Here is a 27589-nt window from a genome sequence, read left to right on the forward strand (position 1 = left end):
AAGGAGTGGTGAAGCAGAAATAGTATGTATGGCGTTGGTGGTTTGTCTTGGGATGGGGGTGTGGATAGAAAACAAAATGGAGAAAAGGAATACATAAGGTGAATGGGCACCACAAGTCTTATTACAGGAAATACTCTAACTTACCCCTGAACACTGGAGTGTCCTTCAAGAATGGCCTTCTCTGGCCCACAATGACAATCCCAATGCCCATTCAGCAAGTGGACCTGGTAGGCAAAGAGAAAGTGGGTACAGTGGCCAAGGGGCACCAGGCACTGGCAGAATGAAAAGGGATTGGCACCCAGGACCCCTTCAGAAAATACTATTTGGTAGTAAACCCGGGGTGGGGGCATGTAGGTGGGGGAAATGAGAGCCTAGAAAGAAACTCTGGTGGAATCTCCCTGCCCCTCTCCCTCTCTTGCCTCACCCAGGTTCAGCCCCTCATCTTCCTCTAAGCCCCATTCTCAGCACTTTGTTGAGAGGAGCAGCTGCTTTCCCCCGCCCTCTGGGCTAATCCCAGGTTCTGGTTTGTCTGGGGTGGGGCCCAATCCTGTAGTGGGCTGGCACATCGAGTCCTGCTTTATTAAGCCCTGGACTTGTGCTGAGGCAGCAGGACCAAGCCTGGCCGCGGAATCTTTGGTACCAGTAACGGGACCTCTGCCACCCAGGAGAGCCCACCTGCTGCCATGGGCCGCTACCGCATCCACGTGGCCACCGGGGCCTGGCTCTTCTCTGGGTCCTTCAGCCCAGTGCAGCTGTGGCTGGTGGGGGAGCACGGGGAGGCAGAGCTGGAGTTGCAGCTGAGGCCAGCAAGGGGCCAGGTGGGCTGGGCAAGCAGGGACTCAGAACCTGGAAGGGCTAACTGAGTGAGGGAGGGCGTGACGAGGGAGGCTGGGAGCCAATGACAATGCAGCTTCAGCAGTTGGGCCTGCCTGTGAGAAAGGATGCCTGCACCTATGTGGGTGACATGTTCAGAGCCAGGGTCCTGGCTGGGCTCAACCTTTTACCTATCCTCTTCCCCTCGCCCCCACCGTGGTCCTCACATCCTCCACTATTTTCTCCCATTGACCCCAGGCCAGTGTTCCTATGGGATCAGTTGTCAAAGGGAAGGTCCTCCGAGAGCGCAGGCCCGGTGAGAGCTCAGTTAATGGACTGGGTAGGAGATGATACTCAGTGTTCAATTCAAGACACTGTGGGCCTCGCCCCACATCCCTCCTCCTTCTGGTGAGATGGGGTGTCTGAGACCCACAGTCAGCACAGGTGTTGGGAGGAGGCAATGCAGTCCCTGGAGGCCATGTCACTGGACTCCACAAAGGACCCTGAACCCTCAGTTAAATGTCCTCTCCCGGGTCCCCGCTACTAGTTCTCACCAAGTTCTGGTCCCCACAGGTGGAGGAGTTTGAGCAGGACGTTCCCCAGGACTTGGGGCCACTGCAGTTCGTGAAGTTGCGCAAACATCACTCCCTGGTGGACAAGGCCTGGTTCTGTGACCGCATCACCGTGCAGGGCCCAGGAGCCTTAGAGGAGGCCGCCTTCCCCTGCTACTGCTGGGTGCAGGGCGAGGACCTGCTGACCCTGCCTGAGGGCACAGGTGAGGGGGGCAACTCAGGGAATAGGGAGCAGAGCCCAGGGAGTACTGGGGGGCTAAGGGGTGGCGGGAAGGGTAGCACAGAGCAAGGTCAGAGGGAATTGAAAAAGTGCATGCTCAGCAGGTTAAGAGCAACCAAGATAGGAAACTACGGGGACATTACACATAGCACTAAAAGGGTTGGAAGTGGGACTGGACAGGGAAATGTGTGATGTGTCGATCCCACCTCCCAAGGTGAGCCCTGGGAATGGGAGGTGCAGCCATGTTGGTAAACAGAAGAGCCAAAGTAAAGTGGGAAGGAGATCTCCATGTGACTGGGAACAAGTTAGAGCAGGGACAGGTAAGGCTAGCACATGGGACCTCTGAGAGGAGGCAGGTAAGAGAAGCAATAAACGATATGACACGAAGAGCTGGTTTGGGTGTGAAAACATGGAAGACAACTGGGAGGGCAGGGAGCACTCTGACTGGGATGGGGATGAGTGAGCGGGGACTATATGGTATTTGTTGCTGCGGGACAAGTGGAGGAGAGATATGACTAGAGAGAAATTTAGAACAATGGCATGTAAGAATGGAGACTAATCAGCCGTAAGAAAGATGACATATTGCTGTTTGAGACAACATGGATGGAACTTGAGAGTATGATGTTAAATGAAATGTCAAAGGAAAAGGATGAGAACTGTATTCTTACATGTACATATAGGATATAAAACAAAAAGCAACAAATGAACAATCAAAAACACAAATTCATAAATATAGACAGCAGAGTGGTGGTTACCAGAGGGAAGACAAAGAGGGTAAAGGGGTAAATACATGGTGACAGAAGGAGACTAGATGTTGGGTGGTGAGCACTCTCAATGTATAGAAATGTCATATTGTAAGATTGTACACCTGAATTTTAGATGATGTTATTAATCAATGTTATATCCCAATAAATGTAATAAAAATAAAATCACGAAATAGGTATCTGTGAGGGATAATATAGAGGTGAGAAAAGGACAAGTCAGGTTAACAAATATAAACTATGTGATGGGGAGGCTAGGTAAGATGGAGTGAGGGAAAGGTAGCAACATGGAAGTATTTGCTCCCTAAGACAGATGACATGGGATGGTTGAAAGGGGCACACATAGAATTTTTGTCCCAGGGATCAGATCGGGGTAGGGACAGCAAAGAGCAGAGTGCATATGTAAAATGAATATGAAATATGCCATTCAGAGGACAGGTGAAGGTGTAGAAAGGGGTAGGCCATTTGTTATGAGCTTAACAAAGGCAATACACAATAATATGGGATATTGTGGACATGTCAGGTGATTAAGGAGATAATTCATAATCATTTATAGGCCCAAGTAGTGGAATTTGATTCAAGTAACAAGACAGGGAGGAAAACATGGAATGTTTTATGGGGTTGAAAGAGGTAAAATCATGAATAGGTTTTGGACAAAGATACAATAAGTGACTTTGGGAATACATCAGGTGAGGTAGAGCCAGAGAAAATGGCAAGTGTCTGATGGAATACAGTCAAGAGTGAGAGATTAGATCAAGTCAGGGGTAGCATGAGTTGGACAAACAACGTGGTCAAATGTTCTCCCAGCCCGCCTGGCAGGAGAGAATACCTTGGACGAGTTCCAGAAGCATCGAGAGAAAGAACTGAAGGAAAGACAGCTGATTTACTGGTAACCACCTAACAAGAGCCCTACTGATATTCCCACCTCTTCTCTGATCCTGCCACCATCACTGACCCCCTAATTCCTCCCTAACTCTTTTCCCATCTGCTAGTTGGGGCACCTGGCATGAAGGGTTACCCCTGACAATAGCTGCGGACTCAGGGAAGGATCTGCCCCCAGATATGAAATTTCATGGTGAGAAGTCACTGGACAATGAACAGGCAGAGAAGACAGGGTGAGGAAAGATGCCAATGGAGTGGGGAGTGGTGGATCCCGTAACAGGCAGGATTTGGTGAGTTGACAGTGCCATCCTTGACACCTGTCCTAGGGCTCTGGAGATGGTCCTCAAACGTGTTTACAACTTCCTGAACTCCTGGGACAGCCTAGAGGACTTTGATCAGATCTTCTGGGGCCCCAAGAGCACCCTTTGTGGTCAGTATTCCCATTGGCCCCTGTAAGTCCTTAACATCCTGTTTTGATGGCCCAACCTTCACACTGCATAGTCTCTCATAAGTACTTCCCAGATGAGAAGATATTATGCCTGGTCATTTCTCAGAGGCAACAAGAAGAAAAGACAGGGGTTGGATACAGGGTGAACATATGCTGTATTAAAGAAGGACATAAGGTTGTGGTGAATATCCTCCCCTACCCTCCACTCCAACCCCACAGAGAAGGTTCACCAGCGCTGGCAGGAAGATGAGCTTTTTGGCTACCAGTTCCTCAATGGTGCCAACCCCATGCTGTTGAGACGCTCCACCTCTCTGCCCTCCCGGCTGGTGCTGCCCTCAGGGATGGAGGAGCTTCAGGCCCAGCTGGAGAAAGAACTCCAGGTGCACCCCCAGCCTGCTGTTGTCTTCTCCTTATCTGTGTGGGGAAGGGATGGGGTTAAGGGGGCGACCAAAAGTGAATCAAAGAAGGGAGACTGTGTTTGCCCACTGTCAATGGGTGCAGAGTCCTTTGCAGGGAAAGCCTAGAGTAGGCAGGGGAAACTATAAGACTGGTGGGTGCCAGATGGAGGTAGCAGGAAATTAGGATATCCTGAGGAAAGAGGCCTGGAAACCTTGACGGGGGAAACTTAGCATGCCCGTGGTGCAAAGAAATTAGCCAAGTATGGTCTGAAACCACCACTGCCACAGGGAATTAACATGTCCCTGGGGAAGATTCCTCTCATTTTGCCTCTTTCCTCACTGTCAGCTGAGATGACTTGGATTAAATGCTCTGGATGCTTTCTTTTTTTCTGCCCCTGGGACTCTGGTACTGATGTAGGATAATTGCAAGAAACTAGACTGAATTTCTTTACATTTTTGCCCCTTTGCCTTGTCCCTCTGGACGTAGTATTTGAACTCTAACCATGGATATGTTCCCCCTTTCTCCAGAACGGTTCCCTGTTTGAGGCTGACTTTATCCTGCTGGATGGAATTCCAGGCAACGTGATCCAAGGAGAGAAGCAGTACCTGGCTGCCCCCCTTGTCATGCTGAAGATGGAACCCAGTGGGAAGCTGCTGCCCATGGCCATCCAGGTGACATGTTATGGAAATCCTCTTCCCAACACTGCTCTGTGTTCACCCCAATCTCTGCCCAGGGACAAAGACAGCTGGCTCTTGTCCCTCACCCCCGCCTCACTCAGTGAGACCTGTCCAGGTCTCCAATCTCTCTTTTCTACCTTACAGCCTGCTCACTACTCATCTGAAATTGCCTTTTTGAGAGTCAGATGGGCTCTATTGGTACTCACCCTAAGGCTACTCAATCTCTTTTTGACCTTTGAATCTGTGAAATACCTCTTCTTTCTTAGACATTTTTTCTCCCTTTTTTCTTGTTTCCTTTTTAAAATTTTATTTTTGACACTATTACAGATGTCCCCATGAACCCAACCTTTGCTCACCTCCACCCAGTCCTCACTCCCCTCCACTGGCCTTCAGCACTCCGTTATCTGTGTCTGTGAGTTATGCATATATGGTGTTTGGCTAATCCCTTTACCTTCGTTCATTCCGTCCCCGACTCCTTCCCTACCCTCTGACAGTTGTCAGTCTGTTCTATGTATCCATGCCTCTGTTTCTATTTTATTCTTCATTTTATATTGTTCATTATATTTCACATATAAGTGAGAGCATATGGTATTTGTCTTTCTTTGACTGACTTATTTCACTCAGCATAATAATCTCCAGGTCCATCTATGCTGTCACAAAAGAGAAGATTTCCTTCTATTTTATGCCTGTGTAGTATCCCATTGTGTAAATGTACCACATCTTTTAAAAACATCTTTATTATTGAAAGTGTTACAGAGGTCCCTTTTTTGCCCCATTGACCCCTTCTAGCCTGCACCAACCCCCACCCCAAGCTTTCACCACACTATTATCTGTATCCATGGGTTATGCATATATATATGCATATAAGTTCTTTGGTTACTCTCTTCCCAGCCACCTTTCCACCCCTGCCTTCCCTCTGAGATTCGACAGTCTGTTCCATGCTTCTATGTCTCCAGATATCTTTTGTTCATCAGTTTATTTTGTTCTTTAGATTCCACATATGAGTGAGATCATGTGATACGTGTCTTTCTCTGACTGGCTTATTTCACTTAGCATAATACTCTCCAGGTCCATCCATGATGTCCCAAAGGGTAAAATGTCCATTTCACTGCTGCATAGTATTCCATTGTGTAAATGTACCACAGCTTTTTTTATCCATTCATCTACTCATGAACACTTGGGTTGTTTCCAGATCTTAGCTATTATAAATTGCACTGCCATGAACATAGGAATGCATATATTATTTCTGAATGGTGTTTCACATTTCTTAGAATATATTTCTAGAAGTGGGATCACTGGGTCAAATGGCAATCCCGTATTTAAGTTTTTTGGAAACTCCATACTGTTCTTCATAGTGGCTGCACCAGTCTGCATTCCCACCAGCAGTGCACTGGGGTTGCCTTTTCTCCACATCCTCACCAGCACTTGTCATTTGTTGATTTGTTGGTAGCCATTCTGACAGGTGTGAGGTGGTACCTTATTGCCATTTTAATGTGCATCTCTCAGATAATTAGTGGCTTTGGGTTTTTTTTTCATATGTCTCTTGGCCATCTGTGTGTCCACTTTGGAGTAGTATCTATTTAGGTCCTTTGCCCATTTTTTAATTGCATTGTTTGTCTTCCTTTTGTTAAGTTAAATGAGTTCCTTATATATTTTGGAAATTAACCCCACATGAGATGTATCATTATTTAAAAAAATATTTTTATTGATTTTAGAAGGAGAGAAAGGGAGAGGGAGAGAGCGATAGAAACATTGATGAGAGAGAAACATCAACATTAATCGGCTGCCTCCTGCTGGCACCCTGCTGTGGATGGAACCCACAACCCAGGAAAATGCCCTGACTGTGAATCGAACTGGTAACAGCCTCGTGCATGGGTTGATGCTCCATCACTGAGCCACACTGGCCGGGCTCCTCATTCTTTTTAATATTTTTCTTTTTGCTGCCATGATTCAGTGTTTTTATCTACTTTGTCTGTTCAATTCTTTGCTTCATCACCTACTTTTTATTCCTTTCAGTATATTCTAGATGTCAGGTATCATTTCCAACTGGTTCTTTTTTCATGGTTTCTATGTCTCCTTTCACATTGTTGTAGTTATCACTAAATTTCTTGATCATCTTTCTAACCATTCCTTTGAGCTTTATATCTGATAAATTGTTTACCTCAATTTCATTTAGCTTTTTTTCCTAGAGATTTCCTCAGTTCTTTTATTTGGGATCTATTTCTTTGTCTCCATATTTGGGCTGCCTCTTTGACTCCAGTCTTCATGGGGTGGCCTTATATAGTAGGTGTCCTATGGGACCCAGTGTGAAGTCTCCTTGATCTCCTGACCGGGGTGCTTTATGAATGTCACTTGTGTGGTTTATGTGGGCCTTGCTGTTGTAATTGAGTCTTGATTGTTGTTAGCCCATTTGTATGTGGGATTGACTTTCAGGCTGGCTGACTGTGAGGCTAAACACTGAGCCTGGCATGTGTGTTACTGTGCAGGTGCTGACCAAAATAAAAATAAGAAAAAAAAATAAAAGAAAGAATTAAAAAATAAGGAAAAAGTAATAAAATAAAAAGAAGAAAAAAGAAAAGGAAGGAGGGGAAGAAAAAGTGGAATTTGCCTCAGCAGTTTAGTGCCCACTGCCATGTCCTTTTGGATATGCTGTTTGCAAAGTTTATTGGATCCAACTCCAAAGTTTTCTGAAGCTGGCCACTTTGTGTGTTGGTTCTGGGCCTCTTGGGAGAGACTCTGGTGCAGGCTAGTGTCAGATACTGTCTGTGCCTGGCCCTTGGCAACCTGTTTAAAGCTACAAATGATCCAGTGACTGTGGCTGTCTCTGCTGGGCTTGGCAGTGCATAGGAAGGACCAAGCTGTGCACTAAGGCTGGCTTATACCAGCACTGGGTGCGGGGCATGTCAAAAAAAATTCCAAGGCAACCTGGAAACCACCACTGCCTGCCTCTGCCTGCTGGCTGCCTGTAAGGCTCAGTCACTGAAAGAGCCTGTGGTGAGTTCGGCAGAATGAGGCGAGTGGATCTTCCATGAATGGGAAGTGCTGTACAGGCTTCAAGGTAGCTGGTGGGTGTGGTCTCTTCTCCAGAGCCACATAGTCTATCTCAGATTTTGCCTTGACCCTGTAGTCAGGCAGGTGAGGTGTTTGGAGCCTAGAGGTTGGGACTGTGGGGAGACAGGAGGGTAGTTCTACTGGATCTCCTGTTATGTGGAAGTGCCAGTCAAGTTCACAGAAAAGTGGGGGAAATGGCCCCACCCCAAAGCTAGTCACTGACACCCCTTGAGTCTGCCCAGACTTATACACCTTGATCAATGAAGTTGACTCCTCAGCAGGGCCTAACATCCTCAGGGATTCCAGAGAGTGGAGTAATTGCTTTCCCCAGTCTGATGCTGCATGGAGGGTATTGCTCCACCTAGAAAAGATGGTGACCATGCCACTGAAGAATGACTCAGCACAGGTATCCCAGCAGCCATCTCCCTGACTCCGCCCCAGAATCCAAACCTCATACTCTCCTCAGGCAACTCCAGTTTGTACCGTCCTCTCTCCACAGGAACCAAGAATGAGTGGCTGCAAATGAAATTCTGTGCATTAGCCCTTTAAGAGGGTGCCTGTGTCTCCAGCACATTCCATTACTCCTTGGCAGACAGAAACTCTGTTGCTTTTTTAACAGTCGAATGTTATGTGAGTGCTTCTTCCTGGCTCTGGTGCATTGGACTGGGGAGCATGGTCTGGGGATTAGGCCCCATGCTTCTCAGGGGAACTCCTCACAGCTGAGGTATACCTCCTGAACCTTAGCCACTACCTGTGGGAGCGGGGCCTGCCTTTTCACATCTCTGCCCTTCCTACCCGTCTTGATGTGTTTCTGTAAATCCTTGGTTATAAGACTATCCTTCAGCTTGTCTTTAGTTGTTTATTCAGGGTAATTATTTTTTAATTTAGTTGTATTTCCAGTTTGGTCCTGGAAGAAGGTAAGTGTAAGATCTACCTATTCCACCACCATCTTGAAAGTCTCTTCCTTGGTTTTAGTGTGTTCTCACTCTTATTGTTCTCATCAATCAATTGAGGAGAACTGTCAGTTACCACACACATCAAGCTTCTCCTTCCTATTTTATCATCCTAACTCACATCCTCATCAGGTTTCTCCCAGTCATACTGGAATCCTCTTTGCAATTCCTCCTGCTTTGAACCAGACCATGATGTTACTCACATTTCCCCACAGCTAGTCAGAGGATGAGTGTATTAACCCTTGGGGGACAATAATCTTAGTCATCAGTTTCCCCCAGAATACTGAGCACAGTGTCTAACATAAGATGAGAGGTCAATGAATGCTTAATTCCTTTAATTGCAGATCCAGCCTCCCAATCCCAGCTACCCCATCCCACCAATATTCCTGCCTTCAGATCCTCCACTTACCTGGCTCCTGGCAAAGACCTGGGTTCGTAGTTCAGATTTCCAACTGCTCCTGTTCCAATATCACTTTCTGAATACTCATCTGGTGACTGAGGTCATCGCTGTAGCGACCATGAGGTGCCTCCCAGGACTGCATCCTGTCTTCAAGGTACATACTCTACCCTCCATGTCTCCTCTTATTCATATCCCAGAGAAAGGAAATAATGCAACAGTTACTCAGGATTTGAAAAGCCTAATCCATCTGGCTGGAAACACGAAACAAACTTGCTTTGCAATAATCTAGCATTGATATGGTGTTGCGGCAAAGAATCTTCATTGCTGGGATGGGAAAAGAGAAAAATAACTATGGCAAGACCTTGAATCTTGTGGTTATATTGTCATGTATAAATTATTTTAATTTTGAGCTAATTATAGATTCACATGCAGTTGTAAGAAATAATACACATAGATATCACCTACCCTATTAAATCAAATCATTTAGCATTTTCTACACATACTAGTATTGCAAGTCAATTCTCTGAAATTCTCCAACAATGGGTCTGGAGGGGAGTAGGAATATAATTTGTTAAACCAATATGTTGCCGTTAAGCTAGGAAGACAAATGGTAAACATGACAAACAGCCAGAGAACCATATCTGGGAATAGATGTGGAAATAACAAGAGACAGCTATAAACACTGTAGTATTGATGGAGAATGTTCTACTGCAACCGAATGTTATGAGGAGCACAAGATAAAAGGGCAAGGATAGCAGCCCAGCTGGTCACTGACATCTACCCAAGAGTGAGGAGAGTAAAGATGTAAATTAGCATGGTGGTGACAGGGATGGAAGGGAGGAGACACTGCCTGCGTCATGTCTGTGCAATATTGCAGACAAAGGTCAGAGGCCTCACCACTGCCAGACCCAGGAACTCACAAAGTGAATACTGTTGGAATGACCCCAAAATACTGTGATGCTATAAACAGTGAGTTCAGTGTCCATTGCTAGGCAGGAGGCAGCAAAATAAGGCTTGTGCTTGTCTTACAATTGTTTTCCAAATCTCAATGGCACTTTGATACAGGGAACAGGGCAGAGCAGGGGACAAAAATCTATAAGCCTATGAAGCAGAGCAGTGGTCAGAAAGAGTGTAGTCAGGAAAAGAAGCCAGTTTGGAGGCAAAGATTAGGTACTGAGCTTTAGATGCAAGGAGTTTGAAGTGTTGGCAAGATATGCAAATGAGTATTTGGCAGGCAAAACAACTGATCTGTAATGTCACTGAGAGTTCCAATGCCACCCCTCCTCTGGGCTGTGGTTGTCTGGTGTTCTAAGGTGACATAGACAAAATAGTTACTAATGTAGTTCATGGGATGTTAGATTTGATAACCTCATGATGCCTTTGCATGACCATCTCCCTCCTAGTTGAATGACTTATGCCCAATTTTACTCTTCAAAATGTCCTTTTACTAGATAAGCCCCCTCCACAGCCATATTCCGTCACCATAGCAACTCCATCCCATGGCAGACAGTCTTTGTTGGAACTCCCAGGAGAGCTAAGCCTGCAGGAGTTACCAAGGTTACCTGTGCAGGCTCTGGATTCAGACTGCTCAAGTCTGAAGCCTGAATCCTGGTCTCAGTACTTACAGATGTGTGTTCAGGGTCCTCATTTCTGAATGAGGATAACTATCTCCATTGTTGTGTTGTTAAGGCATTACAGGCTACTAGTAAATGCTAGAAAAATGTTCGTTTTCTGCTGTTATTTTTATTGTCATCATCATTTCTGTCATTGCTGTTGGGAACTCTCTTCTGGGTTCTTTATTCCTTGCTGTGGTCTTAGTGTTTTCTGTGACACCAGCATCCCTCCATGAACTTTCTGAAAAGAACAATCTGATCTCCCTTGATATCTTGATTATGGGAGTATCACTTGTGTCCTTCCCTTTTTCCACCATCAAAAAACTCTGATCAATATCCAAATTGCCTGATTCCTATATATTAATCAGGTAAAAACTGAAATAAAAATAATCTAAGATTTAAAAAAGCACATGTCAGGATCGGGTACATTTTTTAAAATATATGCTTTTATTGAGTTGAGAGAGAGAGGAAGAGAGAAGGAGAGATAGAAACATCAATGAGAAACATTGATAGGCTGCTTCTGCCTGCCCTCTACTGGGAATGGAACCTGAATTCCAGGCCTGTGCCCAGAAGAGGAATCAATCCTAGACCTATTGTTGCATGGATCAACACTCAACCACTGACCCACACTTGCTTGGCAGGTACACATTTTATTTTTAAAATATTTATTGTTGAGAGTATTACAAGTGTCCCTCTCTGTTCCCCCCATTACCGCCCTCCACCCGGCTCCCACCTTGCCCCAGGCCTTCACCACCCTATTGTCTGTATCCATAGGTAATGCAGATATGCATATAAGATCTTTGGTTAATCTCTTCCTGCCCCACTCCCCTTCCTTCTGAGATTCATCAATCTGTTCCATGTTTCCATGCCTCTTATTCATCAGTTTATTTTGTTCTTTAGATTTTTTGGTTTATTTTTAGATTCAATTATTGATAGACATGTATTTATTGCCATTTTATTGTTCATATTTATGATCTCTTTTTTCCTTCTTATTCTTCTTCCTCTTCTTAAAGAATACCCTTCAACATTTCATGTAATACTGGTTTGGTTGTGATGAACTCCTTTAGCTTTTTCTTGTCTGTGAAGCTCTTTATCTGACCTTCAATTCTAAATGATAGCTTTGGTGGGTAGAGTAATCTTGGTAGTAGGTCCTTGCTATTCATCACTTTGAGTATTTCTTGGTACTCCCTTCTGGCCTGCAAAGTTTCTATTGAGAAATCAGTTGACAGTTGTATGGGTGCTCCCTTGTAGGTAACTAACTGCTTTCCTCTTGCTGTTTTTAAAATTCTCTCTTTGTCTTTAATCCTTGGCATTTTAATTATGATGTGTCTTGGTGTGGACCTCTTTGGGTTTCTCTTGTTTGGGATTCTCTGTGCTTCCTAGTCTTGTAAGTCTATTTCTTTTACCAGGTAGGAGAAGTTTTCTGTCATTATTTCTTCAAATAGGTTTTCAACATCTTGCTCTCTCTCTCTCATCCTTCTGGAACCCTCATAATGCAAATGTTGGTATGCCCGAAGTTGTCCCAGAGGCTCCTTACACTATCTTCATATTTTTTTATTCTTTTTTTTTTTGCTATTCTGGTTGAGTGTTTTTTGCTTCCTCATATTCCAAATCATTGATTTGATTCTTAGAATCCTCTAACTGTACTGTTGAATCCCTGTACATTATTCTTTATTTCAGTTAGTGTATGCTTAATTTCTGACCAGTCCTTTTTCATATCTTTGACATTTTGTCTATGATCCTTGAAGTCTCACTAATTCTCTTGACACTCACTAATTCCCTTGGAACTCTTATTAAGTTCCTTAAAGCACTCATTAAGATCATTAGGTAACCTTTTAACTATTGTTTTGAACTCTATCTCCAGTAGTTTGCTTGCTCCTATTTCTTTCATTTGTAACATTTCTTTGTTTTCTCATTTTGGCTGCCTCCCTGTTTTTGCTTCTATGTATTAGATAGAGATGTTATGTCTTCTGGAATTGCTAGATTGGCCTTGTTTATTAGGTGTCCTGTAGGGCCCAGTGGTTCAGTCTCCCCAGTCACCTGAACTGTGTACTCTAGGTGTGCCCCTGTATGACCTATGTGTACAGTCTTGTTGTAGTTGAGCCTTGATTGTTGTTGGCATCACTTGGAGGAATTGACCCCCAGGCCAATTGGCTGTGAGGCCCTGCTGTGTCTACAGCAGAAGAGATGCTATTCAGGAGATACCCCAATGGAGCAATACTTGCTTCAGTGGGGCTTTGGTGCACACTGAGTCTTCCCCTTGAGTGTGTCACTTGTGGATGAGTAGAGCTATAATCTGGTATGCTCTGAAGCTGTTCACTGGGTGCACTGGTTCTGGGGCCTCCCAGGAGGTGCAAAGTCAGCCACTACCTGGGGCCACCCTGCAGGAGTTACAGAGAGATCTGCAGGTGGCTATTATTTGTATTGGGCTAGACAGTACCCAAGTGAGGCCCAGCTGTGAAGTAAGGCAGGCTGGTGCTAGTGCCAGGTCTTGGGCCTCTTACTGATAGGTTTGGAGCATACTGACTCCAGCTGCAGCTTGTTTAAGAGATTTTAGGAAAGTCTGAAACCTGAGCCAGGACAAGCCATTCATATGGAAAAGCCATGGCAAAGAGCTTGGGTGGGGCAGCAAATTGCATGGGGTGGGGTCTCAGGAAATCACCAAGGCAGAGCTAACAGTGTTGGCCATGGTGATGGAAACTTAGATTCGCTTCCAGTCAGCTTTGCTCTGGGGGAGGTCCCAGCACAGGAACAATAACGCCTGTGAGTACCCATGTCTGGGAGAAAGCTGCCCCTGAGTTCCTGCCACAATGGCAGACAGTCCATTTCCTCTCGATATATCCCTGGATTTTCCCAAAGCTGCCACCTGAAGCTGGGGCTTAGAGGAAGCACGACCATGTATGTTTATGCACAGGCCCTTTAAGAGGAATACCTGGGACTCCAGCAGCTTCCATGTCACTCAGCCACAGTCCCCACTGGTTTTTACAGGCCAAAGTTATAGGCTTCCCAGATCTGGAACACTGGAATGAAAGGATCTGGTGTGCAGCTGGGACCCCCTGCTTCTCATGGGAAGCCTTGGAGATATTACTCCCAATTTAAAAACTAGACCATTCTGTGCCTGCACCCCTCCTACCAGTCTCAATGTGCTTTCGTATTTACTTCTCTAGTTGTAGGACTTCCATTCAGCCAGCATTCAGGCAGTTCTGAATGATGGCTGTTCTATATTTTAGTTGTAATTTTGACGTTGTTGTGGGAGGTGGCAAGTACAAGCATTTAACTATGCCACCATCTTGGGACTTTGGTGCACTTTTTTAATAACTAAAGAAAAAGCAGGAAAGAGGAGACAAATAGAAAGGGGAACATATTTGATGACAACCCATTTGCTGTTTAAGCAGGTAGCTTGATTTGGCTCCTAGAATTCTGACTGAAGGTACCCTGTCCTCAAAAGTATCCAAGAATAGAATAATGAGCAGTTGGAGAAAGAGCCTTGAAATGAACAGAGAAGCTAGTTTACAGAATGAGGAGATGTGAATGATAGAAGAATCATGAAATGCTATAGAATGCTAAGCTATAGGTTCTAAATGGACAACCACATTGAAGGTGGATACAATAAAAGTAATGACAATATCTCCTAATCAATGCTTCTGTGTACCAGGCACTGAGCTACACACTCTCTATATATCACTCACATAATCACCACCACAGCACCTGCCTTGGGAGACCTTTTATCATCCTGGTTGACATGAAGAAATTGATATTTAGGGGGTATATATGGCCTTGAACAAGTATCAGAATCTTGGGTTAAAACCCAGGACTCAAACCCAGGTCATTCTAGCTCCAGAGCCCCACTCACAGTAGAGTCATGGAGAACATGAGAGTTAGTGATCATAGAAGCAGAAGGATACCATCCTACAAAGGAAAAGATCCAGGACAGGGAGGAAAAGATCCAGAGGAGAGAATGTCACCAGGCTGAAAGCCACTCCCTACAAGGGAGGACCCAAGCATGTACTCCATTAACTACCCTTCTCTAATCTTCTTCATCCAGCTCCTGATCCCACATACCCGCTACATCATGGAGATCAACATCGGGGTACGGACCCAATTCGACTCTGATAGTGGAATATTTAGTCAGGTAAAGAGGAAATGGGGGCATGGGGCTGCGTAGTCTTTTATCTCTCTACAACCTCCTGCCATCTTCACAGTCTTAGACCACCTAGTATGAATGTCCTGGTCCTTAAACCTATGTGCCTGTTCCTTTTATACCTTTAATTTTGCAAATCCCAACACTGAAACCCTTATATAAGATTCTACAGCTCTTCTATTTCGTGAGACCTGTCAACTCTCAAATTCCAGGCAATGAGCACAGGTGGAGGGCCCCATGTGCAGTTATTCCGTCGGGCCATGGCTAAGCTGACCTACCGCTCCCTCTGTCCTCCTGAAGATCTGGCTGACCGGGGCCTGCTGGGAATCCCAAGTGCTCTCTATGCCCATGATGCTTTACGACTTTGGGAGATCATTGCCCGGTGGGTGAGCATGATAGTTGAGAAATGGACAGCCTTTGGGGAGAGGGAGAGTGGGTCTCTGTCTTGAGGTCAGCATGGGGCATAAGGAACATGAAAGAAGAAGGTCCAGACAGGAGGAGCAGAGGACTCAATCCTGGGAGAGATGAGGAATGGTGAAGATACAGTAAGTTGGATGTGAAAAGGAGGAAAACAGAATAAAAAAGTAGAGAACGTAGGTTGGTACACCTGGGAATGGGGAGATGGGGATCTAGAAGAACCAGGGTTTGGTTAGGAAGAATGGTTATTAATCATGTTTAGGGAACTATTAAAACTAAGGATCCACATTTTCTTCCTTTCTAAACTAGTGTGTAGTATGAGCTCAGGGATGTCTCAAAAAGTAAGTCTTGTATAATCTGTCCCCAGATACAGTGGAAGGAGCTTGGCTGAGGCCACAAAAAGGGAGTAGCAGTCAGAGACTAGAGCTTCTACTCTCAAGGTACTCAGCTCCCTTCTCCTCTGGGCAGGTACGTGGAGGGGATTGTCAACCTCTTCTACCACGGGGATGACTTCGTGAGAGGGGATCCTGAGCTGCAGGCCTGGTGTCGGGAGATCACTGAGGTGGGGCTGTGCCATGCCCAGGACCGAGGTGAGATCCCTCCCCAGAGAAGTGAACTCCTTGGACACTCTGCCCAGAATCCCTTGTCAATCTTGCCCTTCTAGGGACATGAACCTAAAAACTCATCACCCTCTTGCCCTCCACGCATGAAGCATGTGAAGATCATTCCCACTTCATAAGTGTTAGGACAGTCCTACAAATCCAAGGATTTTCCTCCTCAAAGTAACTGATTATCAACCTTTATGACCATCCCCCATTCCTGCCACTGATGCCCCCAACCTGCCACAGTTTGGGGCTCAGTGGGTGGGTCCAGAACCACAACCAGTGGGGGATGTGCTCAGGCCCTGCTTGTGCCCTCTGATGCTCTTCCTAAGAAAATAAGTGGGGAAAAATTTCCCACCAAAGTCCATGATGATCCTCTCTGGCTTTCCCTCCCTTCTCCTCTTGCCTGCTACTGTCCACCACACACAGAGGGTCCAAGCACACTGCACATTACCACAGTGCAGGGTCATTTGTAGGTGAAAACCAATCTCAGATTTCCCTAGCCAGTACATTTCTTCACTAGGCTCTAGCTACTACCTTTCATTCTTCCACTCCACATTTTAATCTATGAAGAAGAAATACAGTGTTTTTGAGCTTTGCCTAGTTTCATCCTCCTTTTTGATGCAGTATATATTTTATATGAATGAATGCACACTAATCATGACATATGGGTATCTCCAGAAATCAGCACTTATTTCCTTATCTTTTTTAGGGATTGCACTTTCTAAACTTTGGTATTTCTTCTTCTAGGTTTTCCTGTCTCCTTCCAGTCCCGGGCTCAGCTCTGTCATTTCCTTACCATGTGCCTCTTCACATGCACTGCCCAGCATGCAGCAGTCAACTTCAGCCAGGTATGGACAACTGAAAGCCTGGGTCCCTGAGGGAAAGTGCCTGGTCTTGGGTATGTTTGAAGGAAAGAGTTGGGAGCTAGAGCCCTGTATATCAGCGTGTCTGGTTGACTCCAGATTCTTCCCCCCTCGGCAGGCCTGGTTGTTCTGGGTCCCTAACACCCCGTGCACAATGAGGATGCCCCCTCCTACCACCAAGGAAGATGTGACAATGGCCACACTGATGGGCTCACTCCCAGATGTCAGGCAGAGCTGTCTTCAGATGCTTTTCGTGAAGCAAGTGCACCAGCAGAAGCCAAACATGGTAAGAGGGGATTTTGGGAATTCTGGGGCAGTGATAACAGAAAAGAAATTTCAGAATGTGGGACTGGGCTCTGGTCCCTGTGTTTTGGAACCAGAAGCTGATCAATCTTTCTTTTCTGCTTCAGGTACCCCTGGGATATCACACAGAAGAATATTTCTCAGGCCCTGAGCCCAAGGTTGTTTTAAGACAATTTCAAGCAGATCTGGACAACCTGGAAAGGGAGATAGTGGCCCGGAATGAGCAGCTAGACCTTCCCTATGAATACCTGAAACCGAGCTGCATAGAGCTTAACAGTGATGCTATCTGAGCCCCAGTATAATGGCCTTTCAAAGACCACAGACCAATACTAGGGTTAACATTTTCCTTTTGAGTTTTATGTTTTCCTGCATCTGAATTGCTATGGTTCTATTTTCTTTTCTGTCTGAATTCCCTCCTTGAATATATCACTAGCCTGAGTCACTATCCCCACTTCCAAGTCATCTAACAAAATGACCTTTAACTTGAAAACACATTCCTTAAAGAGATCAACTATTCACTCATGTAGCCTTCTCCTACCTCTGGAAAATTTGTGTGTGTGTTTTTTTCATTTATTATATAATCATTTTGAGACAGATTTGTTAATATTGTGTGAGATAAATATTCAATTCCAATTTTCCTTTTGGGAAAATCTATTATGCCAGCACAGTTTATTCAAGAGCCCATCCTCTCTCACTGATCTATAATGCTAGCATATATCACTTCGCCAAATCAGAATGGAAATATTTTTTGTTATTTCTAATCTATGTTTTCATTAATGTGTCTGTCTTATACTTTACCATACTGACATAATTACTACAACTTTATAATTAAACCTACTATTTTGTAGCATGTACCCATCAAATTTGTCTTTTAGAGGTGACTACTTTTCTTGGACTTAGGACCTTTCATATATATATTAAAATCAGCTTGTTATTATCCAAATATAGTGTGTTATGATTTGTTTGTGTCAGTGCACTCATTTATATAAAGTGTTTCGTCTTAAACCAACTTTGCATTCTTGAGATATATCCAATTTGCCATTTTATACACTGTTGAATTCCATTATAATATCCCAGGCTTGGTAAGAACCAGGTGCCCTTTCAAACCAATCAATCAACTTCCCAATCCTTTCTGGCTTCATTTGGTTTCTCTCTATAACCAATCCATTTACTAGATCATCTGGGTTCTGGGTTCCTCATTGAATCTGATCCCTTTTCCAGGCTTGGTACCTCCCCTTTATGGTTGCTATCTTAGTTCCTATGGGCATGCCCCACAAAAGTACCTCCTTCTATATTATCTTGGCTTCAATTGGATTGGAGCCAATCAAAGGGGACATCTGTAATACATACAACAATAAAGATAAATTTTTAAAATGAGAGATTTTTAAAAGAAATGAAACCTTAGAAATAAAAAAAAAACTTTACTCTGATTTGAGGGGAAAAACACTTGATTAACTTTCTGGTTTGAGATGGAGAAAAGAATCTACTCTTTTATCTCATCTTACTCCCAAGGTACAATAAGCCTGATGCTAAAAAAATAACAAATACTCAAACAGACACATGTTTAAATAGAAAATACATTCCCCAGACACCCCTCTTTCAGCCAGAGTTGGCCATATGACTAACTGTAGTCTATAGTATATGAACAGAAGTGATCTGTGCCATTGCTGACCACTTCCTTAAAAATAATGAACTTGTTCTCTATGTCCTCTGTTTAGTTTCCTGTAGTTTGGAATGTTAACATGATAGTAGTAAACTAGCTTCAATCATGTAAATTAGGACAACACCTTAGGTGTTTTGCTGGTTGACTGCATTTATCAGAACCACTTACACATCCTGGAAAGCTCTCTTACTCTAGAGCATTATGTGCAAGAGAGATAACTTTCTATTTTGTTGGAGGTACTCTATCCTCATTACAGCAGGTTAGCCTAACACAAAAGAGAAACAGGTCCTCATTCTAAGGCAGAATCCTGTAGTTAATAAGTACTGTCCATGAGCTTCTAGCTCACCGACAAATTGCCTCAGTGTTAATCATAAATAGATAATAAGGATCTCCAGGGAGTTAGGTAAGCTCCCATAAAGGGACAAGTCCAAGATAAAAAAAAAAAAGGAGAAAAAATGATGACATAAGAAACATAACTAAGCAAACACAATCATTTTTAAAATAAATACTGTGCTGGCCGGTATGTCTCAGTGGTTGGGTGTCGACCTGTGAACCAGGAGGTCACGGTTCAATTCCCAGCCATAGCACATGCCTGTATTTTAGGCTCAATCCTCAGTGGTGGGGCATGCAATAGACAGCCAGCCAATCAATAATTTTCTCTCATGATTGATGTTTCTCTCTCCCTCTCCCTTCCTCTCTGAAATAAATTAAAACATATATGTTTTAAAAATACTGTAATCATAATCTTTGGACTTGAGAAAATATTGTCCCATAAAACAAAAGAAATGTACTATGGGGAAATAAAAATAATAATGATCTTTTAGAAAGTAAATGTGCAAAGACAAAATAATTTAACAGAATTAAATGGAGACAATCTCCCAGATATAGAACTAAAAGTCAAAGAAATAAGAAATATAACAGTTAAGAAATAGGGGATCAATCAAGGAGATCAAGTATAAAAACTTAAAAAAAGATAAAGTGAATAAAATCACAATGAGATGTTGCCTCATTACCTGTCAGACTGGTTATCATTAATAAACCAACAAAAAACAAGTGCTGGCAAGGATGTAGAGAAAAGGGAATCTCTAATGCACTGTTGATGGGATTGTAAATTGGTGTAGCCACTATGCAAAGAAGTATCATGGTTCCTCAAAAAATTAAATCTAGAAATTCTATATGACCCACCAATTCCATATCTGGTTATTTATGCAAAGAAATCCTGAACACTAAGCTAAAAAGACATATGCATCCTATGTTAATTGCAGCATTATTTACAATGGCAAAGATATGGAAGCAACATAAGTGTCCACCAACAGTTGAATGGAAGATGTGGTGCATGTATACAAAAGAAAATTACTCCTTAAAAAAATGAAATCTTGCCATTTGTAGCAACATGAATGAACATAGATGATATTATGCTAAGTGAAATAAGTCAGAGAAAGACAAATACATTTGATTTCACTTTTATGTAGAATCTAAAGAACAGAAAGAAGCTCATAGACACAGAACAAATTGACGGTCACCAGATGAGCAGGAAGTGGGGGGATGAGTGAAAAAGGTGAAAGGGATGAAAAACTATAAATTGCCAATTATAAAAATAGTCATGGCTATATAAAGTATAGCATAGAAAATATAGTCAATAATACTGTAATAACTACATCGGGGTTAGGTGGGTACTAGACTTATCAGAGTGACTAGAGGCCCGATGCACGAAATTCGTGCACGGGTGTGTGTGTGTGTCCCTCAGCCCAGCCTGCACCATCTCCAGTCTGGGACCCCTTGAGGGATGTCCGACTGCCAATGTAGGCCCGACCTAACTGCTTCTGCCTGCCAGCCTGATCGACGCCTAACTGCTCCCTTGCTGGCCCGATTGCCCCTAACTGCCCTCCCCTGCCAGCCTGGTCACCCCTAACTGCCCTCCCCTGCCGGCCTGGTCGCCCTTAACTTTCCTCCCTTGCAGGCCTGGTCGTCCCCAACTGCCCTCCCCTGCTGGCCTGGTCACCCCTAACTGCACTCCCTTGCCAGCCTGGTCGCCCCTAACTGCCCTCCCCCACAGGCCTGGTCCCCCCTCCCAAATTCCCTCCCCTGTAGGCCTGGTCCTTCCCAACTGCCCTCCCTTGCAGGCCTCGTCACTCCCAACTGCCCTCCCCTGCAGGCCTGGTCCCCCCCAACTGCCCTCCCCTGCTGTCCTGGTCACCCCTAACTATCCTCCCCTCCTGGCCTGGTTGCTCCTAACTGCTCTCCCCTGCTGGCCTGGTCACCCCCAACTGCCCTCCCCTGCAGGCCTGGTTTCCCCCAACTGCCCTCCTCTGCTGGCCCAGTCACCCCAAACTACCCTCCCCTGCAGGCCTGGTCCCCCACAATTGCCCTCCCCTGCAGGCCTGGTTCCCCCCCCCCCCCCCAACTACCCTCCCCTGCAGGTCTGGTCCTTCCGAACTGCCCTCCTCTGCAGGCCTGGTCCCCCCTAACTGCCCTCCCCTGCAGGCCTGTTCCCCTCCAATTGCCCTCCCCTGCAGGCCTGGTCCCCCCAACTGCCCTCCTCTGCTGACCTGGTCCCTCTCCAACTGCCCTCCCATCCAGGCCTGGGTTCCCCCCAACTGTCTTCCCCTGCAGGCCTGATTGCCCCCAACTGCCCTCCCTTGCAGGCCTGGTCCCTCCCAACTGCCCTCCCCTGCTGGCCATTTTGTGGTGGCCATCTTGTGTCCACTTCGGGGTGGCCATCTTTGACTTCATGGGGGCAGTCAACTTGTGTGTTGGAGTGACTGTCAATTTGCATATTACCCTTTTATTAGATAGGATTATTTCTGGGGGTATATAAATGTCTAATCAGTATATTGTACATCTGAAACTGGTATAACGTTGTATAACAAGTGTAATTAAAATTTACTTAATTTTAAAAAGAGAAAAAGAAGCAATGATACAAAAAAAATCACATCACATGGTAATCAGATATTTCAGTAACAAAAACTTCTAGAAAACAATGAGTAGATCTCAACGTCCCAGGGGAAAAGTGTTCTTGGAATACTCTGTTTAAGTAGCAGATGAATTATAACATTGGTGTCCTTTCTGCGCTGCTCACTGCCTGGCCTGGGTGCTGCACTCATTCTTCACAGATCACTTGAGAAATCTTTATAATACATTGCCTTTCGTTAAGTAGAGAACATTAACAGCATCTCTGAAGACCCACCCTCTCATGACCCCTTGCAGGCACTGCCCCCACGTCCAAGGATAAACACTACCACAATGGTACCCACTATGTATTAGTTTTGTCCTTTCAACCTTTATATCAATATCAGTATTAGCCATTTGTTTGTTTATACTTAAAATCTTCAGAAATTATTAAAAAATATAATTAAACTAAAAAATAGTGGTATTAGCAGGTACACTTTTGTGTCTGGCTTCTTTCACTCTACATTGTTTATGAAACCCATCCACGTTATTGTTTAGCATTGTAGTTTATCCAAACTCATTATAGCATCATATTCAATTGTGTGAATATATCACCATTGATGGACATTTGGGTTGTTTCCTGTATGGGGCTGTTACAAACAGTGCTACTATTAACATTCGTGTACATCTTTTAGAACATTTATGTATGGATTTCTGATGGGAGTAAATGAGTAGAATTTCCCATGGAAGACATGGGAATGTTCAGATTTGGTAGATTCTGCCAGTTTCCTTTGGTGATTGATGTAGTTTATAGCCACTCTACCAGTGTCCTAGAATGCTAGTTGCTCCATATACTAACCAAAACACATTATTACGTGTATCTTGTGCTTTTGTCTTTTAAAATAAACTTTAATTTTTAAAGCATTGTTAAGTTCATAGCAAGAAGATACATAGCTTTTAAAATATTGCTCCACCTCCATAGTAACACAGCATCCTTCAGTTTCAAAGTTCTCCACTAGAGTGATACATTTGTTAAAAATCAATGAATGCACCTTGACACATCTTTATCACTCAAAGTCCACATTATACACTAGAGTTCACCCTTGGTGTAAATTATCTGGATTTTGACAAATGTATAATAACATGTAGCCATCATTAGAGTATCACACAGAGTAGTTTCACTGCCCTAAAAAATATTTTGTACTACACATATTTATTTTCCCCACCTAGCCCCTGGCAAACACTTAGCTATTTACTCTCTTAATAATTCTGCCTTTTCCAGAATGGGATATAGATGGAGTTATACAATATGTAGCCTTTTCTAATTGACTCAGTTCTCTGATTGATCCCAGGCTCCAGGCAGGACAACTTGGGAGCCTTCTACCCATGCATTGGACTGCTCCTTAAAGTGGCCCTCTTTAATATTGAACTTCCTGTGTATTTCACATCCTCCTTCCTGGATCACAATACTTTTTCAAAGGCAGTTTTACCCATTGATGGCTGCCAAATACTAAAAATGGAACTCCCATTTGACCCAGTGATCCCACTTCTAGGAATATATCCCCAGAAATCAGAATCACCAATCAGAAAGGATATATGCACCCCTATATTCATAGCAGCACAATTTATAATAGCTAAGATTTGGAAACAGCCTAAGTGCTCATCAGCAGCTGAGTGGATTAGAAAACTATGGTACATCTACACAATGGAATACTACACTGCTATAAAAAAGGAGGAACTTTTACCATTTGTAACAGCATGAATGGGCCTGGAGAGCATTATGCTAATTGAAATAAGCCAGTTAGGGAAAGATAACTATCACATGATCTCACTCATTTGTGGAATGTAATGAGCAACATAAGCTGATGAACAAAAATAGATCAGAGATACAGAAACACCAAACAGACTGTCCAACCTCAGAGGGAAGGCAAGGGAGGGCTAAAAGATCAACCAAAGGACTTTTATGCATGCATATAGTCTGTAGCATAACCAATGGATACAGACATTGGGGCAGTGGGGGCTTGTCCTGGGGGGTGGCAGTGGCCAAGGAGGGGTCAATCAGGGAAAAAGGAGACATATGTAATACTTTAAACAATAAAAATGAAAAATAAACAATAAATAGGAACAAACAATAATAAAGATTAACAAAAATATTGAGTAAAACTACTAGGAGACTTAAGGTTATCTTGAAATCGTGTGTGGGGGGAGGAGATGGGTGTCTACAGCTGGTGATGGGAAAGTAGTCTGAATTTCAATGAGAGGAGAGGTTGGATGAAAGATTTTTAAATTGTGATGCCTCTCCCCTGATTGGTGGACAAGCATTTAACATACTCATTAATCAGAAATCTGAAGACCACCACTGAAATATTCACCGAATAATAATGGTTCTACATAAACCTTTCATGGTAGATGAATTGATAAAGACTCATGGATATATTCTGCCCCAGTCCTAGAATCAGTCATTTCTCTACAAATTCCTGGTTCCTTTAATTGAATAGTGCATTAGAAATCACGACCTAAGAACTATGTCTGTTTACTGCCTCTGGAGTGGCATTAATTCTAGGTCTTCCCAGCTGACTAAATAATGAACTACATATGTGTGTGCTTACACACACACACACACACACACACACACACACACACACTAGTATATGTACATATACACACATACCTGTGTTTATATTGATTTCTCCATTCTAATTCATTGTCAGAGGATGATTCTAGCCTCTTACTCACTCTCTTATATGTAACTTCTCACTCCAACAGTAAGAAACCTGGGTCCCAACACTTACCATACATTTACTTAATTGCTCAATTGACAATATCTTTATATACTATCACAATTGCTAATAAGAAATATCCACTACAGTATAATGCTTGTGTACACTTGCTTTTGCATTTAGTCTTATAGATTTCACACATTCCCCAAATTACTTAGGTTATATGTAATATGGTAATTTTTAAAAGTATATCTAGCCAATTTTTTATTCAAATATGAAGGTGTACTACAAATATTCTCAAGCAATCAAGGCCTATGAAGGAGTTCCATACAAGGATTCTTATTCATATAACACTCTTGGAGAGTGCCTAGAAATTGAAAGGCAAAAACTAGAGAGAGACAGAGAATGGAATGCAAATGTTTGAAAAGGGAATGCATTCGTATAGAACAGGAACCTCTAAGGAAGCTGAACATATTACTAGAGAAGAAGAGGAATGAAAAAGACAACAGCAGCAACTCTGTTATGAACATGAAAAAAAAAAAAGGAATTCTTTGAAACGCGCAGGTAATGTAGATCATAGGCAAGATGATTCTTCCTGAAGGGAGAATGAAAAGTTTTCTCCAGATGTACATGCACAACTCAGCCATGGATCTGACTACTCTCACCAACAAAACAGATTGAATGACTTTGATCACCAAGAGAGAAGGACAGGTTTCCTGAGAGTTGAACAGTAAAGTCTTTATCTTTCTAAAAATATAATCCTCACTGGAGGGTATTTTTTCCATTGATTTTTAGATAGAGTGGAAAGGACGGGGGGAGGGGGGACTATCAATATGAAAGAGACACATGAATTAGTTGCTTCCTGCAAGCATCCTGACCCAGGCCAGGATCAGGACTCCAACCCAGATACAGGCTCTTTTTTTTTTTTTTTTAAATTTCTTTATTGATTAAGGTGTCACATATTTGTCCTCATCCCCCCATTCCCATCCCACACCCCTCCCCTTGGATGCCCCAACCCTCTGTTGAACTTAAGCATTGGTTAGGCTCATATGCATGCACACAAGACCTTTGGTTGATCTCTCCCCCCTCCCCCCACCCTCCCCTATCCTCCCTCTGAGGCCCGATAGTCCGATCGATGCCTCCTTGTTTCTGGTTCTGTTCTTGTTCATCAGTCTATGTTGTTCATCATTTCCCCTAGATGAGCGAAATCATGTGTCACTAGAGATATACTTATAAGAATTGAATGTGCGACGAGCAATAATAGTTATGCTGACAGGCATATGAATCAGTCTGTAGTGAGTTTCTTTCTGGACCAACAGTTCTTTTGAGACCCAATATCAATGTCCACCAGTTCCCTATGAGTACATGTCGGCACTGACCCCTCAGCTCTGGATGGTGGACAAATGGTGGTAATGCAGGTCCGACTCCCTCTGGTTTGGTCTCGGCCGGACCCAGGGGCACTGATTCACCCGGATCCAGGGGCCCACGGCCTCACCCGGACCCGGGGCCAGGCTCACCCGGATCCAGGGACCCACGGCCTCACCCGGACCCGGGGCCAGGCTCACCCGGATCCAGGGGCCCACGGCCCCACCCGGACCCGGGGCCAGGCCCACCCGGATCCAGGGTCCCGCGGCCCCCCCCGGACCCGGGGCCAGGCCCACCCGGATCCAGGGGCCCGCGGCCCCCCCCGGACCCGGGGCCAGGCCCACCCGGATCCAGGGGCCCGCGGCCCCACCCGGACCCGGGGCCAGGCCCACCCGGATCCAGGGGCCCGCGGCCCCACCCGGACCCGGGGCCAGGCCCACCCGGATCCAGGGGCCCGCGGCCTCACCCGGACCCGGGACCCAGGCTCACCCGGATCCAGGGGCCCGCGGCCTCACCCGGACCCGGGACCCAGGCTCACCCGGATCCAGGGGCCCACGGCCTCACCCGGACCCGGGGCCAGGCTCACCCAGATCCAGGGGCCCACGGCCTCAGCCGGACCCGGGACCCAGGCTCACCCGGATCCAGGGGCCCACGGCCTCAGCCGGACCCGGGACCCAGGCTCACCCGGATCCAGGGGCCCACGGCCTCACCCGGACCCGGGGCCAGGCTCACCCGGATCCAGGGTCCCACGGCCTCACCCGGACCCGGGGCCAGGCTCACCCGGACCCGGGGCCCAGGCTCACCCGGCTCCAGGGGCCCGCGGCCTCACCCGGACCCGGGGCCCAGGCTCACCCGGCTCCAGGGGCCCGCGGCCTCACCCGGACCCGGGGCCCAGGCTCACCCGGCTCCAGGGGCCCGCGGCCTCACCCGGACCCGGGGCCCAGGCTCACCCGGCTCCAGGGGCCCGCGGCCTCACCCGGACCCGGGGCCCAGGCTCACCCGGCTCCAGGGGCCCGCGGCCTCACCCGGACCCGGGGCCCAGGCTCACCCGGCTCCAGGGGCCCGCGGCCTCACCCGGACCCGGGGCCCAGGCTCACCCGGCTCCAGGGGCCCGCGGCCTCACCCGGACCCGGGGCCCAGGCTCACCCGGCTCCAGGGGCCCGCGGCCTCACCGGGACCCGGGACCCAGGCTCACCCAGATCCAGGGGCGCATGGCCTCGCCCGGACCCAGGGGCACGTGGCCTCACCCGGACCCGGGGCCCAGCCTCACCCTGACCCAGTTCCCAGCCTCACCCGGACCCAGGGGCACGCGGCTTCACCCGGATCCGGGACCCAGCGGAGTTTCGTCTTCTTGATCCCAATTCCTGTTGGTCAATTCCCTCTCAGCAATTCCTTCGGCCATTTTCTCAGAGTTCCAGGGCATCCACCGCAGAATTCGTTGGGCGGCGGGCTCGGCAAAGCTCCGGTGTGCCCGGTGCGCGGCGGCGGGCTGGTCCGGGGTGGCTGCGTCGGCCCTTGGGTCTGCAGCGGTGGCCGGTCGCCGAGCGTGCGCACCTGGCCGCTTCCGGGGCGTTGAGATTCTTGAAGGACTCGGAGGTCAGCAAGCGCGTAGTCTCCCGCCCCATGTCTCCCAGGGGCTCGTCTGTCCGTGCTCGGCAGCGAGTGAAGCCTTCCCCTCAGCCGGAGACCACTGGGGGAACTGTGCCGAGCACGTTCCAGGCCGCCATTGTGTCGCCTGAGCCGTAGTTTTTAAAGTGTGGTCTTTGGGTCACCGGCATCAGCTTCATCCCGCGTACCCCTCTCTTTTATTCTAGTTGTATAGCATCCGCTCAGT

The 27589-nt window shown here is 45.8% G+C and overlaps 1 protein-coding gene across 3 annotated transcripts in view; it reads left to right on the forward strand.

Annotated features, from left to right (window-relative positions):
• Positions 1 to 683: 683 nt before the first annotated feature.
• Positions 684 to 27589, forward strand: part of LOC307115222 (polyunsaturated fatty acid lipoxygenase ALOX12-like) — a gene marked incomplete at both ends in the record, with an annotated part of 52043 nt that continues 25137 nt past the window's right edge. The window contains 14 exons of one of the 3 annotated variants that reach the window (XM_079798328.1): positions 684 to 818; positions 1387 to 1588; positions 3174 to 3255; positions 3359 to 3481; positions 3575 to 3678; positions 3916 to 4076; positions 4623 to 4766; positions 9121 to 9330; positions 14835 to 14921; positions 15143 to 15312; positions 15816 to 15937; positions 16700 to 16800; positions 16934 to 17101; positions 17226 to 17408. In XM_079798328.1, coding sequence (XP_079654454.1) covers positions 684 to 818; positions 1387 to 1588; positions 3174 to 3255; positions 3359 to 3481; positions 3575 to 3678; positions 3916 to 4076; positions 4623 to 4766; positions 9121 to 9330; positions 14835 to 14921; positions 15143 to 15312; positions 15816 to 15937; positions 16700 to 16800; positions 16934 to 17101; positions 17226 to 17408 — 1992 coding nt within the window. Of the gene's footprint in view, positions 819 to 1386; positions 1589 to 3173; positions 3256 to 3358; positions 3482 to 3574; positions 3679 to 3915; positions 4077 to 4622; positions 4767 to 9120; positions 9331 to 14834; positions 14922 to 15142; positions 15313 to 15815; positions 15938 to 16699; positions 16801 to 16933; positions 17102 to 17225; positions 17409 to 27589 lie in introns of those variants that run through there. The other 2 variants (XM_079798329.1, XM_079798327.1) reach the window with 2 other exon arrangements.

The sequence above is a fragment of the Cnephaeus nilssonii genome, assembly GCF_951640355.1.
Source record: "Cnephaeus nilssonii genome assembly, chromosome: 19".
Taxonomy (NCBI): Eukaryota; Metazoa; Chordata; class Mammalia; order Chiroptera; family Vespertilionidae; genus Cnephaeus; species Cnephaeus nilssonii.